Below are 22640 nucleotides of genomic sequence, written 5' to 3'. Positions count from 1 at the left end.
CGGAGATTGGTTTATTGTATGTATATATTGTATTATTGCTAGTATGTGTTGGTGTGCGACGGGTTTTATACCCACTTTGTTATTTTTATATATTTTGTTTTTTGGATTTTGGTCAGCACTTATTAAACGACTCCGTTTATACCAAGTTTGTTCTCCTGCGCCTGAATTCCCTGCCACCAACACACACCCATTACAACAGTACACACTTTTAGTTTTTGTTTGTCCTAGGCTACCTGGCTAAAACGCTTGCTCGCTAGCCTAACCCCTTAGTTAGTCCCAGTATTACAGTGTTTTACCAGGGCGTTGCCCCCTTAGTCCCAGTATTACAGGGTTTTACCAGGTTGTTGCCCCCTTTGTCCCAGTATTACAGGGTTTTACCAGGTCGTTGCCCCCTTAGTCCCAGTATTACAGTGTTTTACCAGGGCGTTGCCCCTTAGTCCCAGTATTACAGTGTTTTACCAGGTTGTTGCCCCCTTAGTCCCAGTATTACAGTGTTTTACCAGGGCGTTGCCCCCTTAGTCCCAGTATTACAGTGTTTTACCAGGGTGTTGCCCCCTTAGTCCCAGTATAACTGGGTTTTACCAGGGCATTGCCCCCTTAGTCCCAGTATTACAGGGTTTTACCAGGGCGTTGCCCCTTAGTCCCAGTATTACAGTGTTTTACCAGGTTGTTGCCCCCTTAGTCCCAGTATTACAGTGTTTTACCAGGGCGTTGCCCCCTTAGTCCCAGTATTACAGGGTTTTACCAGGTCGTTGCCCCCTTAGTCCCAGTATAACTGGGTTTTACCAGGTCATTGCCCCCTTAGTCCCAGTATTACAGTGTTTTACCAGGTCGTTGCCCCCTTAGTCCCAGTATTACAGGGTTTTACCAGGTCATGGCCCCCTTAGTCCCTGTATTACAGGGTTTTACCAGGTCATTGCCCCCTTAGTCCCTGTATTACAGGGTTTTACCAGGTCATTGCCCCTTTTACCAGGTCATTGCCCCCTTAGTCCCTGTATTACAGGGTTTTACCAGGTCATTGCCCCATTAGTCCCTGTATTAGAGGGTTTTACCAGGTCATTGCCCCCTTAGTCCCAGTAATACTGGGTTTTACCAGGGCATTGCACCCTTAGTCCCAGTATTACAGGGTTTTACCAGGTCATTGCCCCCTTAGTCCCAGTAATACTGGGTTTTACCAGGGCATTGCCCCCTTATTCCCAGTAATACTGGGTTTTACCAGGGCATTGCCCCCTTAGTCCCAGTATTACAGGGTTTTACCAGGGCATTGCCCCCTTAGTCCCAGTATTAAAGGGTTTTACCAGGGCATTGCCCCCTTAGTCCCAGTAATACTGGGTTTTACCAGGTCATTGCCCCCTTAGTCCCAGTATTACAGGGTTTTACCAGGTCGTTGCCCCCTTAGTCCCAGTATTACAGTGTTTTACCAGGGCGTTTCCCCCTTAGTCCCAGTATTACAGGGTTTTACCAGATTGTTATCCCCTTAGTCCCAGTATAACTGGGTTTTACCAGGTCATTGCCCCCTTAGTCCCAGTATTACAGTGTTTTACCAGGTCGTTGCCCCCTTAGTCCCAGTATTACAGGGTTTTACCAGGGCGTTGCCCCCTTAGTCCCAGTATTACAGGGTTTTACCAGGGCGTTGCCCCCTTAGTCCCAGTATTACAGTGTTTTACCAGGTTGTTGCCCCCTTAGTCCCAGTATTACAGGGTTTTACCAGGGCGTTGCCCCCTTAGTCCCAGTGAGACTGGGTTTTACCAGGTCATTGCCCCCTTAGTCCCAGTAATACTGGGTTTTACCAGGTCATTGCCCCCTTAGTCCCAGTATTACATGGTTTTACCAGGTCATTGCCCCCTTAGTCCCAGTAATACTGGGTTTTACCAGGTCATTGCCCCCTTAGTCCCAGTAGTACAGGGTTTTACCAGGTTGTTGCCCCTTTAGTCCCAGTAATACAGTGTTTTACCAGGGCGTTGCCCCCTTAGTCCCAGTATTACAGGGTTTTACCAGGGCGTTGCCCCCTTAGTCCCAGTGTTACAGTGTTTTACCAGGGCGTTGCCCCCTTAGTCCCAGTATTACAGTGTTGTACCAGGCGTTGCCCCCTTAGTCCCAGTATTACAGGGTTTTACCAGGGTGTTGCCCCCTTAGTCCCAGTAAAACTGGGTTTTACCATGTCATTGCCCCCTTAGTCCCAGTAATACAGTGTTTTACCAGGGCGTTGCCCCCTTAGTCCCAGTATTACAGGGTTTTACCAGGGCGTTGCCCTCTTAGTCCCAGTATTACAGTGTTTTACCAGGGCGTTGCCCCATTAGTTCCAGTATTACAGTGTTTTACCAGGGCGTTGCCCCCTTAGTCCCAGTATTACAGTGTTTTACCAGGACGTTGCCCCCTTAGTCCCAGTATTACAGGGTTTTACCAGGGCGTTGCCCCCTTAGTCCCAGTATTACAGGGTTTTACCAGGGCGTTACCCCCTTAGTCCCAGTATTACAGGGTTTTACCAGGGCGTTGCCCCCTTAGTCCCTGTATTACAGGGTTTTACCAGGTCATTGCCCCCTTAGTCCCTGTATTACAGGGTTTTACCAGGGCGTTGCCCCCTTAGTCCCTGTATTACAGTGTTTTACCAGGGCGTTGCCCCCTTAGTCCCAGTATTACAGGGTTTTACCAGGTTGTTGCCCCATTAGTCTCAATGTTACAGGGTTTTAGCAGCGCGTTGCCACAGAGCCACAGTGTCCTTGACAATAGTGGTAGAGTTACTCTCCTCACTAGAACTGCCGATTTGGTCAGCACTGACAACGGTGTATATCATATAATTGTGGAGTGACAATAATTTTTTGTGCCATTTTGTTGCATTTTCCCCACTCGTTCTTAGAAAATTGTTCCCACTGCTGATTGCTTCCAATATAAATATTAAAACATAATTTAGAATTCCACAAGTATGTTTTATTTTATGGAATTTTTCCCTTTTTTTCATGCAGTCCTACTTATTTAGCGAGCATTGCTGTTGCCTAGATGGGGATTTTCCACTGTTTGAATTAAGTCCAATCACAGATATATTAAACCACGCTGCGTTGTGGTCATGTCCATCTTCCTCCTCTCTCCTTTATGGGGCTATTCAGTTTGAATTAGCCTGTTACAGGGAGAGTTCATACATGGCGTCACACCAGTGGCCCCTGTCTGGCACTCCCACCACTTTCCTAAACATGCATGAACTGTAAAACCAGCGGGTCAGTCCGTAAATTCCATATTGAAGATCTGCTGCGATCAGCACCATCTCTAGTCTCCCCTAAACCACTCATTATCCATAATAGTACAGTCGGACCCCTGAACACAGTAAAACTCTGGAAAACGACCCTCTGCTCCACTCCACTTTCTCCGTCGTCTTGCCGACAGGATTCATCACATTATGTTTCTAACTACCGAACAGAGAGGGAACCATTAAAGTCCCAAATTGAGAAATAACAGGCACACATTTGGCCTTCCCGGAGAAGGTGGTGCAGAGGGGATGGGGGAGGTGGAAGGAGGTGGAGGGGGTGAGGTAGTGACAGAGGGGTGGGATGGCTATATTACAAGATTAAGTCTGCTAAGTATGCACTAATCACAGTTACTGTTGCTGGACAGAGAGGAAGGGAAGATGACTGCCGTCTACAATTACTGCTCTCTCTCTCTCTCTCTCTCTCTCTCTCTCTCTCTCTCTCTCTCTCTCTCTCTCTCTCTCTCTCTCTCTCTCTCTCTCTCTCTCTCTCTCTCTCTCTCCCTATACTGCTGTTGATAATAGTATTGATTTACTAAAGCTTATTACACAATTTTATTGACACACACCAGCACCTGAAGCATCATATGACCCACTACTCACTGCAGAGCAGATAGATAGATAGATAGATAGATAGATAGATAGATAGATAGATAGATAGATAGATAGATAGATAGATAGATAGATAGATAGATAGATAGATAGATAGATAGATAGATAGATAGATAGATAGATAGATAGATAGGCTCATTGTCCATTACTTGTGTTTTTTTGTCTTTCAATCACTGTGTTTCTTTCTTAGTCCTCTGCTTTATCTCAAGGTTCTTTTTCTATTTTTCTACATGAGAAACATACTTTTTCTACTTGTGAAATTAGGTTATTTGTGTATTGTGGCAATTGTTCTTTTCTTTTGCAGCACCCTCAACAACAACAACATCACGCTCATCCCTCTGTCTAGCTTCAACCACATGCCCAAGCTGCGGACTCTGTGAGTATATGAGGATTATATGAGTCAACCATTGTGAAATGCCACCAAGGAGCTGAGTAGAAACAGGATCCATCTCCTTAATGAGTGGTTACCTCTCCTTTGTTTCATGCTTATAATCATTACGGACCAATTACCGCCACAAGTTACAAATTCAAGAGCTCTGACTTCCTCCAAAAACAACATGATGCTCCTTCTTACACCATGTATACACACACACACACACACACACACACACACACACACACACACACACACACACACACACACACACACACACACACACACACACACACACACACACACACACACACTGTTGTCGTTGTTGTCAACAAACCCTGGCAACCCTTGTTCTCTGATGAGGGTGGGTGGGCCTCTCCGGTCGCCAGGGCAATGGAATGCCAGCTCACTGGAGTTCCAGCCTGAAGCTCCTGCTGAAAAAAATTGTGAAGACCAGCACTGGCTGGTGACCAACCTTCATTGGGTTTTTGCTGGTGACCAGACTTCATTGTGTTTTCCCTGGTGACCAGCCTTCATTGGGTTTTTGCTGGTGACCAGCCTTCGTTGTGTTTTTGCTGGTGACCATCCTTCGTTGTGTTTTTGCTGGTGACCATCCTTCGTTGTGTTTTTGCTGGTGACCAGCCTTGGCTGTGTTTTTGCTGGTGACCTGCCTTAATTTATTTCTTTGCTGGTGACCAGCCTTCTTTTCGCCGTTGACCAACCTTCGCTGTGATTTTTCTGGTGACCAACCTTCGCTGTGATTTTTCTGATGACCATCCTTCGCTGTGATTTTTCTGGTGACCAACCTTCGCTGTGATTTTTCTGGTGACCATCCTTCGCTGTGATTTTTCTGGTGACCAACCTTCGCTGTGATTTTTCTGGTGACCAACCTTCGCTGTGATTTTTCTGGTGACCAACCTTCGCTGTGATTTTTCTGGTGACCATCCTTCGCTGTGATTTTTCTGGTGACCAACCTTCGCTGTGATTTTTCTGGTGACCATCCTTCGCTGTGATTTTTCTGGTGACCAACCTTCGCTGTGATTTTTCTGGTGACCATCCTTCGCTGTGATTTTTCTGGTGACCATCCTTCGCTGTGATTTTTCTGGTGACCAACCTTCGCTGTGATTTTTCTGGTGACCAACCTTCGCTGTGATTTTTCTGGTGACCATCCTTCGCTGTGTTTTGGACACATATGCTGGTCACCAGAATATCCTGGCCACCTGCAAAACAAGCAGCAAGTCATTTTATGCTGGCTTGCAAAGCTAATACTTCCTCTTTTTACAATCATTTTGTTTGTTCAATTTTGACAGCCAAAAAACATTGACATTTTCACACGTGGCAGATATGTTTTAGCAGTACATTTCAATGATGTTTAAAATGTGAAAGAATCTGATCTACAATGCACCCACAATCTGCATTCAGAATGACTATCAGGGTTAGAACGAGTGTCACCAGTGTCCAAAAGCAGAGCGAAGGCTGGTCACCAACAAAAACACAGCATAGGCTGGTCACCACCAAAAACACAGAGAATGCTGATCACCACCAAAAACACAGAGAATGCTGATCACCACCAAAAACACAGAGAATGCTGATCACCACCAAAAACACAGAGAATGCTGATCACCACCAAAAACACAGAGAATGCTGATCACCACCAAAAACACAGAGAATGCTGATCACCACCAAAAACACAGAGAATGCTGATCACCACCAAAAACACAGACAATGCCGATCACCACCAAAAACACAGAGAATGCTGGTCACCACCATAAACAGAAAAGGCTGGTCACCACCAAAAACACAGTGAATGCTGGTCACCACCAAAAACAGAAAAGGCTGGTCAGTAGGGAAAACACATGGAAGGTTGGTGTGCCAGCATAACCAGCTAGACCCTGCTGGTCAGACCATTTTGACCAGCATCCGACTATCACTAACCAGCTTGACCAGCACTGACCAGCATAGACCAGCGTGGACCAGCTTGAAATTTATGCTGGTCTATGCTGTTTTTTTAAGCAGGTATTGTCTTTGTCTCTGTCCTCTGTGACCGGTGCATTACTGTACCCACTCCACTTACACTGTCTCCACGACCACAATCAATTCAAATCATTCCACAGTGTTCAACCTCACAGGATGTTTCCATTCTGTGGCTGACCTTGTGTATTAGCAGTGGGCTCTGGGGTTCTTATGACCATGTGATCTGAGTGTTTCACTGCTCAACGATCCAGTGACAACAGTAGACACAGGTCTGATCTGGTTGGGCCTGGGTCTGGGGATGCATACATATAGACAGATAGACAGACTGACCTTGACACCCGGGGCTCATCTCAGAACCACAGTGTTTCAGGGGTCACAGTGACCCTGCAGTGTCCTCGCCCCCAGAACCCCAGTCATCAGCTCTTTTCCTGCCTGCTGCCGGTACTCCTCTGGGTCCTGAGGTCTGAGGTCTGCAGGCCAGGAGCTGTCCACTCCCCCTGCATTCGGACTACGCTATATGCTCCCCGGCTCGGCAGTCTGCTCTGGAAAGCCTTCCATCCATCAGTCCCCTCAGACAGGCTTAGCCCCAGCCCCCTCACCTCCTCCTCCCCATCCCCTCTCCGCCTCCTCGCCTCCCCAGGATTGAATTTGCTGATGCTGTGATGGCCAGCCTGCTGCTCCCTAGCCAGTATTGAATTATCGGAGGCTCCCTCTACTCCCCCCTACTCCTCTTTCTCCCAGTTCCTTTGTATTGAATTTTCTGGCTCTAATATCCCTGAGATCTCTGTATTGAATTTGCTGCTCGTAAAAACAACTTATTAAATCAAATGTTTAGAAATGTCTGTAATCCATTTAGCAGGGATGGGGCGATGTAGTGATGGGATGGAAGGTGGATGACTCCGGGTTTCTAATGAAATAGCTTGGATTACCTAGCTCTGCACCCTCTCTCTATCTCTCTCTCTCTCTCTCTCTCTCTCTCTCTCTCTCTCTCTCTCTCTCTCTCTCTCTCTCTCTCTCTCTCTCTCTCTCTCTCTCTCTCGTGCTCTGCATCCTCTCTCTATCTCTGCCTCTCTCTCTATTTCTCTCTCTGTTTCTCTACCCCAACGCTCTCTTTACGAGCTTTGTCCAGCAGCCATTCAATTAGATCAAATGATATCACCCCATGGTGCTTTGCCATTCAATCACCCCAGACAAATAGAGTGTGAGGCCTCCTACTGCTTAAGGGGTAGCCAGTCGTTTTCACAGTGTGTGTGGATCACTGGATGAGATGAGTTGCCTTTTTGTGCAGGCTCTGAGGATGAACATGTGCACCTAGCTCACCTCACCTCACACACACACACACACAAACACACACACATGTACACACACACATAAGCATGCACACACATCTGACCACAGAGTGGTGGTGTATGAGCCCTCTGCTCCATCTCAGTGTGGAGCTCATCCCCTACATCCGTCCATCTCTCTGATCCCACTGGTGTGTAATTCATCCGGAACAACGGGAGGCTATAAACTGGATTTATAATGGGAAGAGCTCCATTAAAACTACAGCCCACGCTGCTATCCTCAATGAGCAATTCCTGTCCCCTAACCGGATCACACCCCTATTTCATTTGCAGACTTTTTGTAAAGGGTATAGAGCCTGTTTTATTTGCTGACATTACTTTTTCTCCCCCCTCCCTCCCTCTGTTTCCTCTCCTCTCAGCTCCTCTCCTCTCGCCCCGTCGGTCCCGTAATGGCTGTTGTGAGATAGGGATTTAGCCCCAGTGTATCGTGTCCTGTCCTCTTCTTTGAGGGAGGGAGAACTTGAGGAAAAGAAGGTGTTGGCCAAGAGAGAGAGACCATTCTTGCATCTGCAGAAGGATACATATTAGATACAGAAACATATTAGATACAGATACATATTAGATACAGATACATATTAGATACAGAAACATATTAGATACAGATACATATTAGATACAGATACATATTAGATACAGATACATATTAGATACAGAAACATATTAGATACAGATACATATTAGATACAGATACATATTAGATACAGATACATATTAGATACAGACACATATTAGATACAGAAACATATTAGATACAGACACATATTAGATAGATACAGATACAGACACATATTAGATACAGACACATATTAGATACAGATACATATTAGATACAGACACATATTAGATACAGACACATATTAGATACAGACACATATTAGATACAGACACATATTAGATACAGACACATATTAGATACAGATACATATTAGATACAGATACATATTAGATACAGACACATATTAGATACAGACACATATTAGATACAGATACATATTAGATACAGACACATGTTAGATACAGACACATATTAGATACAGATACATATTAGATACAGACACATATTAGATACAGATACATATTACATACAGATACATATTAGATACAGACACATGTTAGATACAGATACATATTAGTAGCGTGTATTTGGTCTTGGTTATGACAACCACAGCTCTGTCAAGGACAGAGGAGTCACAGAGTCATAAACACAGCTCTGCTGCCATGAGTGAATGAGGACTCCTAACACCGTTCCATCTGCTAAGTAGCCTTAGACATGAGGAACCATAGAAGGTCTTTACAATTTGTGGACATATATTTCAGTGAGTGGATTATTCTTCTCAGCCTTGGATTTGGTCATTTTTCTCATACATGGTATGTCACTGGCCATCTACTGTGGCACTGAACACTGTGGCTGATCTATTTCTCTCCTCCCTCCCTCTGCAGCCAACAACACGCACTGACTACTGCTGTTCCCTCACTATCCCCTCCTCCCTCTGCAGACGTCTACATTCTAACAATCTGCACTGCGACTGCCACCTGTCCTGGCTGTCTGACTGGCTGCGGCAGAGGCGGGGCTTGGCCCCTTTCACCCAGTGCATGGCGCCTGCCAACATGAGGGGCCTCAACATCCCTGACGTCCAGAAGAAAGACTTCACATGTACAGGTACACTAAATCCCAATGACAACACACTGTACTACAAACACTAAACAATGTACCTACCCATGTTATCTCCAGATGAACACATTCTTTCATGGCTCAGATTGAAAAGCCACTGAATCAGTAGAATAGTTTGGTGTTCTTGTTTAATTTACTCCAGGATATAATTGGTAAATGTTTTCACTTTTGGGCTTAATGAACACCTCCCACCCCCTCCCTGCAGCCATAAATCAGCCGAGGAATCTCCAGCAGGCAGACGCAGCAGAAATACTGTTGTCCGCCTTAGAGTCAGCCCCTTAATTGACCTGCAAATAAAGACAATAACACATGAGAGAGAGAGAGAGAGAGAGAGAGAGAGGAGAGAGAGTAAATATTTGCACATTGTTACAATGCTGTATATAGCCATAACATGACATTTAAAAGGTCTCTATTCTTGTGGAACTTTTGTAAGTGTACAACATAAAACACCAAATAATGCATGCAGAGCAGAATTATTGGGTATACGCGCTAATTATCCAAATCCAGAAAAGAGACGTTAAATTCTTCAACCACCTAAAATGAAGCAATTCCCAAACCTTCCATAACAAAGCCATCACCAACAGAGATATGAACCTGGAGAAGAGTCCCCTAAGCAAGCTGGTCCTGGGGCTTTGTTCACAAACACAAACACAACCCACAGAGCCCCAGGACAGCAACACAATTAGACCCAACCAAATCATGAGAAAACAGATAAGATAATTACTTGACACATTACAAATAAAAACAGAGCAAACTAGAATGCTATTTGGCCCCAAAAAGAGAGTACTCTGTGGCAGAATACCTGATCACTGTGACTGACCCAACATTAAGGAAATCTTTGAGTGTATAGACTCTTGCTATTGAGAAAGGCTGCCGAAGGCAGACATTGCTCTCAAGAGAAGACAGGCTATGTGCTCACTGCCCACAAAACGAGGTGGAAACTGAGCTGCACTTCCTAACCTCCTGCCAAATGTATGACCACATTAGAGACACATATTTCCCACAGATTACACAGACCCACAAAGCATTCAAAAACAAATCCAATTTTGATAAACGCCCATATCTACTGGGTGAAATACCACAGTGTGCCATCACAGCAGTAAGATTTGTGACCTGTTGCCACAAGAAAAGTGCAACCAGTGAAGAACAAACAACATTGTCAATACAACCTATATTTATGTTTTAGTTTCCTTTTTGTACTTTAACTATTTGCACATCATTACAACACTGTATATAGACATAATATGACATTTGAAATGTCTCTATTCTTTTGGAACTGTGTGAGCGTCATGTTTGCTGTTAATTTTGATTGTTTATTTAACTTTTGTTTATTATCTATTCCACTTCCTTTGGCAATGTAAACATATGTTTCCCATGACAATAAAGCCCCTTAAATATACACTCTCTCTCTCTCTCTCTCTCTCTCTCTCTCTCTCTCTCTTTCTCCTTCTCTCTCTTACTCCCTCTCTCTCTCTCTCGCTCTCTCTCTCTCTCTCTCTCTCCCTCTCCCTCTCTCTCTCTCTCTCTCTCTCTCTCTCTCTCTCTCTCTCTCTCTCTCTCTCTCCTCTCTCTCCCTCTCTCTCCCTCTCTCTCTCCTCTCTCTCTCTCTCTGCTCCCTCTCTCTCACTCTCCCTCTCTCTCTCTCTCTCTCTCTCTCTCTCTGTCTCTCTGTCTCTCCCTCTCTATCGCCCCCTCTCTCTCTCTCTCTCTCTCTCTCTCTCTCTCTCTCTCTCTCTCTCTCTCTCTCTCTCTCTCTCTCTCTCTCTCTCTCTCTCTCTCTCTCTCTCTCTCTCTCTCTCTCTCCCTCTCTCTCTCTCTCTCTCTCTCCTCCCTCTCTCCCTCTCTCTCTCTCTCTCTCTCTCTCGCTCCCTCTCTCTCTCTCGCTCTCTCTCTCCTCTCTCTCTCTCTCTCTCTCTCTCTCTGTCTCTCTGTCTCTCCCTCTCTATCGCCCTCTCTCTCTCTCTCTCTCTCTCTCTCTCTCTCTCTCTCTCTCTCTCTCTCTCTCTCTCTCTCTCTCTCGCTCTCTCTCTCTGTCTCTGTCTTTCCGTCTCTCCTCTCTATCGCCCTCTCTCTCTCTGTCTCTCTCTCTCCCTCTCTCTCTCTCTCTCTCTCTCTCTCTCTCTCTCTCTCCTCTCTCTCTCCCTCTTTCTCCCTCTCTCTCTCTGCTCCTCTCTCTCTCTCTCTCTCTCTCTCTCTCTCTCTCTCTCTCTCTCTCTCTCTCTCTCTCTCTCTCTCTCTCTCTCTCTCTCTCCCTCCCTATCTCTCTCTCTCTCTCTCTCTCTCTCTCTCTCTCTCTGTCTCTCTGTCTCTCTGTCTCTCCCTCTCTATCGCCCTCTCTCTCTCTCTCTCTCTCTCTCTCTCTCTCTCTCTCTCTCTCTCTCTCTCTCGATCTCCCTGTCTTCCTCTTTCTCTCTATCACCCTCTCTCTCTTCCTCAGGCCCAGCTCAGGTGAAGCCTCATACCTGTATTCCCCAAGCATCAGTGTGTCCGGCCTCTTGCACCTGCAACAACAACATTGTGGACTGTCGCCGCAAGGGCCTGTCGGAGATCCCTGCCAACCTACCAGAGGGCATCGTAGAGATGTAAGTAGACTAACTTTACTCCACAATGCCTTTTAACAATCACTACTTTTATTCATGTATATCACCCGTTGTCTTCATTATTGGTACACTCAGAACGTTGTGTAGTTCATACGGAAACATCCTGTTTTTGTACAAAACACACAGGTCTTTTTGTTTTTGTACAAACCGTCCTGTGTGTTTATTACCTACCTGCTCCTGTAATGGAACAAACCCCATTAGCTCCATCAGTTAACAGGCTCATTACTGCTGGTCCAGGTGCCTGGTGTCTGTCGCTACTCTGTGCTGAGACATAAACATCATCTCCTATCCTCTGGGCTGCTGGCTGGCTGGCTGGCTGACTGACTGGCTAACTGGCTAACTGACTAGCTGGCTGGCTGGCTGGCTGGCTGGCTGGCTGACTGACTGGCTGACTGGCTAACTGACTAACTGACTGGCTAACTGACTGGCTGGCTGACTGACTGGCTGGCTGAGTGGCTGACTGACACACAGGTGGACTCCTCACCTATGGATCTGCGGTTCCTCTGCCTGCCCCATCTCAGAGATCAGTCTCAGCTAGGTGGCTCAGACATTTCTCTGCACCCCATGGGGCCTTGTTAGTGGCTTGACTTACTGAGATAATGTGCAGCTTTTCTAGGACCCAACCACCCTTGTTTGGGGGGTTGGGGGGGTATTTGTGTGTGTGTGTGTGTGTGTGTGTGTGTGTGTGTGTGTGTGTGTGTGTGTGTGTGTGTGTGTGTGTGTGTGTGTGTGTGTGTGTGTGTGTGTGTGTGTGTGTGTGTGTGTGTGTGTGTGTGTGTGTGTGTGGCTGTGCGGCGTGTTTGTCTGCTGCCTCGTGCCCCAGGCTGATTGGATTTCCGCTCTACTTTGGAGCGCGTCCATATCTTCTCAGTCAGGATATTTGATATACATATCGATCGCTCCTGCTCTTGTTTGCGCTAAAGGACAGGTGGGTAATTGCTCTGATATGTACCGTTTCTACACCGCTGTTGTTGTGCCAATAGTGTATGACCTTTGAATAACAAATGGATATGTTAAGGAAGGAAGGTAGGATACATTACTACAGCGCTTTCTATAGCCAGAAATGATATACCACTAATGAAATGATGTATTGTCAGGACTTTGCTAGGGTCCGATAGTCATTTCTCTAAGAATTGTTTTCACGTTCCTCTGCCAGGTTGGAATTACTGTTACACCCACTGCTCAGGAACAACAGCCAAAACAACATCCACTCAATCTGTAGTTTAGGAATCAGAGGAAATAGATCCCTTGGAGCAGAGTCTGTGTTGTATACGTCTCCGTATAAGTTTTCCCTGTTCCTGCCTAAATATACACTGAGTATACCAAACATTAGGAACACCTTCCTAATATTGAGTTGTACCCCCTTTGGCCTCAGAACAGCCTCAATTCGTTGGGGCATTGAATTTACAAGGTGTCAAAAGCGTTCCACAGGGATGCTGACCCATGTTGACTATAATGCTTCCTACAGTTGTGTCAAGTTGGCTGGATAACCTTTGGGTGGTGAACCATTCTTAAAACACACGGGAAACTGTTGAGTGTGAAAAACAGCATTGCAATTCTCGACACAAACAGGTGTGCCTGGCACCAACTACCATACCCCATTCAAAGACACTTAAATCTTGTATCTTAATATGCACCCTCGTCATTGGCACACAAACACAATCCATGTCTCAATTTTCTCAAGGCTTAAAGAAACGTCTTTAACCTGTCTCCTCTCCTTCATCTACAGTACACTGATTGAAGTGGATTTAACAAGGGATCACAGCTTTCACCTAGTCAGTCTGGTCAGTCAAATATGTTGTATACTCAGTGCATTCTGAAAGTACTCAAACCCCCTTGACTTTTTCCACATTTAGTTACGTTACAGCCTTATTCTAAAATTGATTAAATAGTTTTTTTTCTCATCAATTAACACACAATACCCCAGAATGACGAAGCAAAAACAGTTTTTGGGAAAAAATCATAAAAAATAAAATGTAATTTAACATAGGTATTCAGACCCTTTACTCAGTACTTTGTTGAAGCACCTTTGGCAGCGATGACAGCCTTGAGTCTTCTATGAAGCTACAAGCTTGATGGTTTCTCCCATTCTTCTCTGCAGATCCTCTCAAGCTCTGTCAGGTTGGATGGGGAGCGTCAATGCACAGCTATTTTCAATTCTCTCCAGAGATGTTCATTCGGGTTCAAGTCCGGGCTCTGGCTGGGCCGCTCAAGGACATTCAGAGACTTGTCACGAAGCCACTCCTGTGCTGTTTTGGCTATGTGCTTAGGGTCATTATCCTGTTGGAAGGTGAACCTTCGCCCCAGTCTGAGGTCCTGAGCATTCTGGAACTGGTTTTCATCAAGGGTCTCTCTGTACTTTGCTCCGTTCATCTTTCACTCGATCCTGACTAGTCTCCCAGTCATTGCCACTAAAACCATCCCCACAGCATGATGGTGCCACCACCATGCTTCACCGTAGGGATGTTGCCCGGTTTCCTCCAGACGTGACGCTTGGCATTCAGGCCAAAGAGTTCAATCTTGGTTTCATCAGACCAGAGAATCTTGTTTCTCATGGTCTGAGTCCTTTATGGGCCTTTTGGCAAACTCTAACTGCGCCGTCATGTATCTTTTACTGAGGAGTGGCTTCCGTCTGGCCAGTCTACCATAAAGGCCTGATTGGTGGAGTGCTGCAGAGATGGTTGTCTTTCTGGAAGTTTCTCCCATCTCCACAAAGGAACTCGAGTTCTTGGCCCTGACCAAGGCCCTTCTCCCCCGATTGCTCAGTTTGGCTGGACGACGAACACTAGGAAGAGTCATGGTGGTTCTAAACTTCCATTTAAGAATGATGAAGGCGACTGTGTTCTTGGGGACCTTAAATGCTGCAGACATTTTTTGGCACACTTCCCAGATCTGTGCCTCGACACAATCCTGTTTCGGAGCTCTATAGACAATTCCTTCCACCTCATGGCTTGGTTTTTGCTCTGACATGCACTGTGTGTGCCAGGTGTGTGCCTTTCCAAATATGTGCAGTCAATTGAATTTACCACAGGTGGACTCCAATCAGGTTGTAGAAACATCTCAAGGATGATCAATGGAAACAGGATGCACCTGAGCAAAATGTTGAGTCTCATAGCAAAGGGTCTGAATAATTATGTAAATAGGGTGTTTCTGTTTTTCATATTTAAAACATTTGGTTAAAAAAATGTCAAACCTGTTATCGCATTGTCATTATTATCATTTTCGAACGCACTTTATATGCAATCATTATCTTCCTTTAGCGTCATTCCCTTCCTAGGAGCCATTAACAGACACACACATGCCTCCAGAGAAGGGCCAGAACCATAACAGTATCGCGATACCCCTTAGTATCGTGGCAAGGAAACAAAACACAATGAGGGTTTCACTTCTTTAGGAAAACAGCTCTAATGTTTGAAACAAACATCATTATGTTGTCATCCAGAGTCACGTCTTTATTTTCCAAGCTATTTCACACAATACTTTACTTACTGCAGGTTTTTAAAGGACCGAATAGTTTGGTCTGCTTCCTGTTTTCATTTTTGTCATGGATAACATATTGCAATACTGGTTTCATCACAACCCTACTGCAGAGTAGACTCAGATAGATGGTGGTGTAGTGAGGTAGGGGGACAGAGGGTGGGATTGAGAGATTTGGGGGAGTAAAGAGGAGGACTGAGGGGCTGCAGCAGGTAGCGAAGGGGACAGGCACAGGGGAAAGAGGGGTGGGACTAGGAGATATCGTGGCGGGGGAGTGGGGCTGCAGCAGGTAGCGAATGGGACAGGCACGGGGGACAGAGGGGTGGGGGAGATATCTGCAGCTGCAGATAGCGAAGGGGACAGGCACTGGGGACAGAGGGATGGGACTAGGAGATATCGTGGCGGGGGATTGGGGGGCTGCAGCAGGTAGCGAATGGGACAGGCACGGGGACAGAGGGGTGGGACTAGGAGATATCGTGGCGGGGGAGTGGGGGGCTGCAGCAGGTAGCGAAGGGGACAGGCACGGGGGACAGAGGGGTGGGACTAGGCGATATCGTGGCGGGGGTGACCCTTGCCCAGTAGCTCTGTGGCTGAAGTACTGAGTGGCCTTGCACTACCCTCCCCAGATACCACTACAGACACAAAGCACAGCAGCCCATTTCCATCCTCCATCTCCCAGACAACACCGCCCACTGGGCCAGGTCTCACTGTGACTATTAAAACCTACCCAAACCAGAAACCGTGGACAGATGGAAGCATTTGCGCAAAACGAAAAGCGCAAACCACCACATTTAATCATGGCAAGATGACTGTAAATATGGTTGAATACAAACAGTGTACTTATTCCCTCCATACGGCAATTAAACAGGCAAAGCTTCAGTACAATGGTTCAGACAGGAGACGTATGTGGCAGGGTCTACAGACAATCACGGGTTCAAAGGGAAAACTAGCCACGTCACAGACATCGAAGGTAAATACCTTCTTCGTCCGTTTTGAGGATAACATAGTGCCACTGACGTGGCCCACTCCCAAGGACTGTGGGCTTTCGTTCTCCAAGGCCGACGTGAGTAAGACATTTAAACGTGTTAACCCTCGCAAGGCTGCTGGCCCAGACGGCATCCCTAGCCACATCCTCTCCTCAGAGCATGCACAGACCAGCTGGCTGGTGTGTTTACGGACATATTCAATCTCTCCGTATCCCAGTCTGCTGTCCCCACTTGCTTCAAGATGTCCACCATTGTTCCTGTACCCAAGAAAGCAAAGGTAACTTGTACTAAATGACTATCGCCCTGTAGCACTCACTTCGGTTGTCATGAAGTGCTTTGAGAGACTAGTTAACGATCACACCCTACACCCACTTAAATTTGCTAACTGTCCCAATAGATCCACAGACGATGGAATCACCATTGCACTGCACACTGCCCTATCCCACCTGGACAAGAGGAATACCTATGTCAGAATGCTATTCATTGACTACAGCTCAGCCTTCAACACCATAATACCCTTCAAGCTTATCATTAAGCTTTGGGCCCTGGGTCTGAACCCTGCCATGTGCAACTGGGTCCTGGACTTCCTGACGGGCCGCCCCCAGGTGATGAAGGTAGGAAACAATACCTTCACTTCACTGATCCTCAACACTGGGGCGCTACAAGGATGCGTGCTCAGCCCCCTCCTGTACTCCCTGTTCACCCATAGCGTATAGGGAGGAGGTGAGGGCCCTGGGGGAGCGGTGTCAGGAAAATCACCTCTCCCTCAACAAAATGAAAAAGCTATCCACATCGCCCCTATCCATATTGACAGGACCGCAGTAGGGAAGGTGGAAGCTTCAAGTTCCTCGGCGTACACATCTGTGACGATCTGAAATGGTCCACCCACACAGAGAGTGTGGTGAAGAAAGCGCATCAGCACCTCTTCAACCTCAGGAGGCTTAAGAAATTGTGCTTGCCCCTAAGACCCTCAGAAAACTCCAGGACACCTACAGCACCAATGTCATAGGAAGGCAAAAAATATAATCAAGGACAACATCCACGAGAGCCACGGCTTGTTCACCCCGCTATCATCCAGAAGGCAAGATCAGTACAGGTGCATCAAAGCTGGGACCGAGAGCCTGAAAGATAGCTTTTATCTCAAGGCCATCAGACTGTACAATAGCCATCACTTGCCAGCTACCACCCAGCTACTCAACCCTGCACCTTAGAGGCTGCTGCCCCATGTACATTGACATGGAATCACTGGTCATTTTAATAATGGAACACTAGTCACTTTAATAATGTGCACGTACTGCTTTACTCATCTCATATGTATATACTGTATTCTATTCTACTGTATTTTAGTCAATGCCACTCTGACATTGCTCGTCCTAATATACAGTTGAAGTCGGAAGTTTACTTACACTTTGGTTGGAGCCATTAAAACACATTTTTCAACTGCTCCACAAATTTCTTGTTAACAAACTATTATTTTGGTGGTTAGGACATCTACTTTGTGCATGACACAAGTCATTTTTCCAATAATTGTTTATAGACAGATTATTTCACTTATAATTGTCATGTCCTGACCATAGAAAACCTGTATTTTCTATGGTAGAGTAGGTCAGGGCGTGACTAGAGGTTTTAGTCTAGTTTATCATTTCTATGTGGGGTTCTAGGTTTCATTTTCTATGTTGGGGTTTGTGTATGATTCCCAATTAGAGGCCTCTGGTTATCGTTGTCTCTAATTGGGGATCATACTTAAGTAGCATTCTTTTCCACCTGATGGGATGTTGTTTATGTTTAGTTGCCTGTTAGCACTGCATTGTCGTCACGGTTCATTTATTCTTTATTGTTTTGTATTTGCTTAAGTTTCACTTTATTCATTACAATATGTGGAACTCAACATACGCTGCGCCTTGGTCCGACCATCATCATTATTAAGAACAACGTGACAATAATTTACTGTATCACAATTCCGGTGGGTCAGAAGTTTACATACACTGAGTTGACTGTGCCTTGAAACAGCTTGGAAAATTCCAGAAAATTACGTAATGGCTATAGAAGCTTCTGATAGGCTAATTGATATAATTTGCATCAATTGGAGGTGTACCTGTGGATGTATTTCAATGCCTACCTTCAAACTCAATGCCTCTTTACTTGACATCACTGGAAAATCAAAAGAAATCAGCCAAGACCTCAGAAAAAACATTGTAGACCTCCACAATTCTGGTTCATCCTTGGGAGCCATTTCCAAATGCCTGAAGGTACCACATTTATCTGTACAAACAATAGTATGCAAGTATAAACACCATGTGACCACGCAGCCATCATACCGCTCAGGAAGGAGACGCGTTCTGTCTCCTAGAGATGAACGTGCTTTGGTGTGAAAAGTGCATGTCAATCCCAGAACAACCGCAAAGGACCTTGTGAAGATGCTGGAGGAAACAAGTACAAAAGTATCTATATCCACAGTAAAACAAGTCCTATGTCGACATAACCTGAAAGGCCGCTCAGCAAGGAAGAAGCCACTGCTCCAAAACCATCAGAAAAAAGCAAGACTACGGTTTGCAATTGCACATGGAGACAAAGATTGTACTTTCTGGAGAAATGTCCTCTTGTCTGATTAAACAAAAATAGAAGTTTGGCCATAATCACCATCGTTATGTTTGGAGGAAAAAGGGGGAGGCTTGCAAACCGAAGAACACCATCCCAACTGTGAAGCACGGGGGTGGCAGCATCATGTTGTTTGGGTGCTTTGCTTCAGGAGGGACTGCTGCACTTCACAAAATAGATGGCTTCATGAGGAAGGAACATTATCTGCATATATTGAAGCAACATCTCAAGACATCAGTCAGGAAGTTAAAGCTTGATCGCAAATGGGTCTTCCAAATGGACAATGACCCCAAGCATACTTCCAAAGTTGTTATGTTTGACCAAGTTAAACAATTTAAAGGCAATGCTACTAAATGCTAATTGAGTGTATGTAAACTTCTGACCCACTGGGAATGTGTTGAAATAAATGAATGATGAAATAAATAATTCTCTCTACTATTATTCTGACATTTCACATTCTTAAAATAAAGTGATGATCCTAACTGACCAAAGACAGGGAATTTTTACTAGGATTAAATGTCAGGAATTGTGAAAAACTGATAAATATGTGTATGTGACTAATAACATCTGATAAATATGTGTATGTGACTAATAACATCTGATAAATATGTGTATGTGACTAATAACATCTGATAAATATGTGTATGTGACTAATAACATCTGATAAATATGCGTATGTGACTAATAACATCTGATAAATATGCGTATGTGACTAATAACATCTGATAAATATGTGTATGTGACTAATAACATCTGATAAATATGTGTATGTGACTAATAACATCTGATAAATATGTGTATGTGACTAATAACATCTGATAAATATGCGTATGTGACTAATAACATCTGATAAATATGCGTATGTGACTAATAACATTTGATTTAAGAAGGAGGTGGAAGAGGAGCAGGAGGCCATGGACATGAACAGACACTCAGACAAACACTTTCTCCCTTCAGAGTCATGCTGTATATTTATCCGAAAGACCAGGATAATTGAGAATGTATTTCTCTCTGAAGTAAACTGATGTTTCTCTCCCCCTCTCCTCCTCTCCTCCTCTCCCCCTCTCCTCCTCTCCTCCTCTCCCTCTTTCCACCTCCCCATCAGTCGTCTGGAACAGAACCTGATTAAGAACATCCCTGCTGGAGCCTTCTCTCCATACAAGAAACTCAAGAGGATGTGAGTCTGTTATATATTCAATTCAATAGGATGTGAGTCTATCTGTTTTACATTCAATTCAATAGGATTTGAGTCTGTCTGTTTTATATTCAATTCAATAGGATTTGAGTCTGTCTGTTTTATATTCAATTCAATAGGATGTGAGTCTGTTATATATTCAATTCAAAAGGATGTGAGTGTTATGTGTATATTCAATTCAATAGGATGTGAGTCTGTTATATATTCAATGTTGTGTTGTATAAATGATTGGAGACATGCGCAGGAATTCGAAATAAATGGGTTTAATACTCCACCCAAAATATACAACATGACTTGGAAAAGCAAGGGGACGAAGTCCAGAACAAACACATATACAAAAACACTGGGATGTATAACCCAAACAAAAGAGCGAGGTTAAACTAATCATAAATACACAGGGCGAGACCTGTCGTAACAAATGCACAATAACAAGTGCACAATACACTCAGCATCAAAGGCGAAATAACAAAGCACAGGTACTCACAGACCAACGTAGATGGGAACAATAATCAACCAGACAATGGTGAATTGAGGGCACATATACAATTACTAATCAGGGTAATAGGAATCAGGTGTGCGTAACGAGACAGTTCAGTGACGCCTAGATGCCGGTGACGTAGACCTCCGGAACTGGTGCACGGAATGAGCAGTAGTACTGTGGCTAGGAAAAACTCCCTAGAAAGGCCAAAACCTAGGAAGAAACCTAGAGAGGAACCAGACCACAGGAACATGAAACGGTTTGGTCAGGGCCAGCTGCAGCTGCAGCTGCCAAAGTTGCTTTGTCCTCAGACGGGCCAGTTGCAGCTGCTGAAGTTGTGTCGGTGTCGGACATGCCAGTTGCAGCTGCTGAAGTTGTGTCGGCGTCGGACATGCCAGTTGCAGCTGCTGAAGTTGTGTCGGCGACAAAACATGCTAGTTGCAGCTGCTGAAGTTGTGTCGGTGTCGGACATGCTAGTTGCAGCTGCTGAAGTTGTGTCGGCGTCGGACATGCCAGTTGCAGCTGCTGAAGTTGTGTCGGCGACAAAACATGCTAGTTGCAGCTGCTGAAGTTGTGTCGGTGTCGGACATGCTAGTTGCATCTGCTGAAGTTGTGTCGGCGACGGACATGCTAGTTGCAGCTGCTGAAGTTGTGTCAGCGTCGGACATGCCAGTTACAGCTGCTGAAGTTGTGTTGGCGACAAAACATGCTAGTTGCAGCTGCTGAAGTTGTGTCGGTGTCGGACATGCCAGTTGCAGCTGCTGAAGTTGTGTCGGCGTCGGACATGCCAGTTGCAGCTGCTGAAGTTGTGTCAGCGTCGGACATGCCAGTTGAAGCTGCGAAGTTGCAGCATCTGACGGGCCAGTTGCATATGCCAAAGTTGCGGTGGTGTCAGACGGACCAGTTGCAGCGGTGTCAGAAAGGCCAGTTGCAGCTGCCGAAGCTGAGGCGGTGGACGGGCCAGTTTCAGCTTCCCAGTTGCGTCGGCATTGGACGGGACATTCTCGCTGTCTCCATTTAGGGTGGGTTATTCTGTCACGTTGAATAAATGATTGGAGACAGGCGCAGGAATTCGTAATAGGGGGGTTTAATACTCCGCCCAAAATACACAACATGAAATGAAAAGGCATGGAGACGAAGCCCAAAGAAAACATGTTGTAACGGCGTTCTTCGTTTGTCGAAAGAGAGTCGGACTGAAATGCAGCGTGGTAGTTACTCATGACTTTAATAGAAAAAGTGACATGTGAAATAACGATACAAAATACAAAACAACAAACGGAAAGTGAAACCTAATTACAGCCTATCTGGTGAAACTACACAGAGACAGGAACAATCACCCACGAAATACAAAGCGAAACCAGGCTACCTAAATACGGTTCCCAATCAGAGACAACGAGAATCACCTGACTCTGATTGAGAACCGCCTCAGGCAGCCAAGCCCATACAACACCCCTACTCAGCCGCAATCCCAGTAATACAAAATACAACGAAATACAACAACATAAACCCATGTCACACCCTGGCCTGACCAAATAATAAAGGAAACACAAAATACTAAGACCAAGGCGTGACACATGTGTACAAAAACACAGGGAAAACAATAATAAATACATGGGACGAGACCCACAATACTCTACACGGGGCGAGACCCGAAATAACAAATGCACAACAATACACGGGGCGAGACGCATAATAAAAAATGTACAACAATACACGGGGCGAGACCCGTAATAAAAAATGCACAACAATACGAAATGCACAACAATACACGGGGCGAGACGCATAATAAAAAATGCACAACAATACACGGGGCGAGACCCGTAATAAAGAATGCACAACAATACAAAATGCACAACAATACACGGGGCGAGACCCGTAATAAAAAATGCACAACAATACAAAATGCACAACAATACACGGGGCGAGACGCATAATAAAAAATGCACAACAATACACGGGGCGAGACCCGTAATACAAAATGCACAACAATACAAAATGCACAACAATACACGGGGCGAGACGCATAATAAAAAATGCACAACAATACACGGGGCGAGACCCGTAATAAAAAATGCACAACAATACAAAATG

At 45.2% G+C, this 22640-nt stretch overlaps 1 protein-coding gene across 1 annotated transcript in view; it reads left to right on the top strand.

The window, feature by feature from the left end:
• LOC118375671 (slit homolog 3 protein-like) overlaps positions 1 to 22640 on the top strand; it is a 501749-nt gene that overhangs the window by 314992 nt on the left and 164117 nt on the right. Inside the window, exons 8-11 of the mRNA XM_052488085.1 lie at positions 4155 to 4226; positions 9040 to 9203; positions 11653 to 11797; positions 19982 to 20053. Of these exons, the coding sequence (XP_052344045.1) occupies positions 4155 to 4226; positions 9040 to 9203; positions 11653 to 11797; positions 19982 to 20053 (453 nt within the window). The remainder of the gene's footprint in view (positions 1 to 4154; positions 4227 to 9039; positions 9204 to 11652; positions 11798 to 19981; positions 20054 to 22640) is intronic.

Source organism: Oncorhynchus keta, chromosome 30, assembly GCF_023373465.1.
Source record: "Oncorhynchus keta strain PuntledgeMale-10-30-2019 chromosome 30, Oket_V2, whole genome shotgun sequence".
NCBI lineage: Eukaryota > Metazoa > Chordata > Actinopteri > Salmoniformes > Salmonidae > Oncorhynchus > Oncorhynchus keta.
This window is presented reverse-complemented; position numbering and strand designations above follow the sequence as displayed.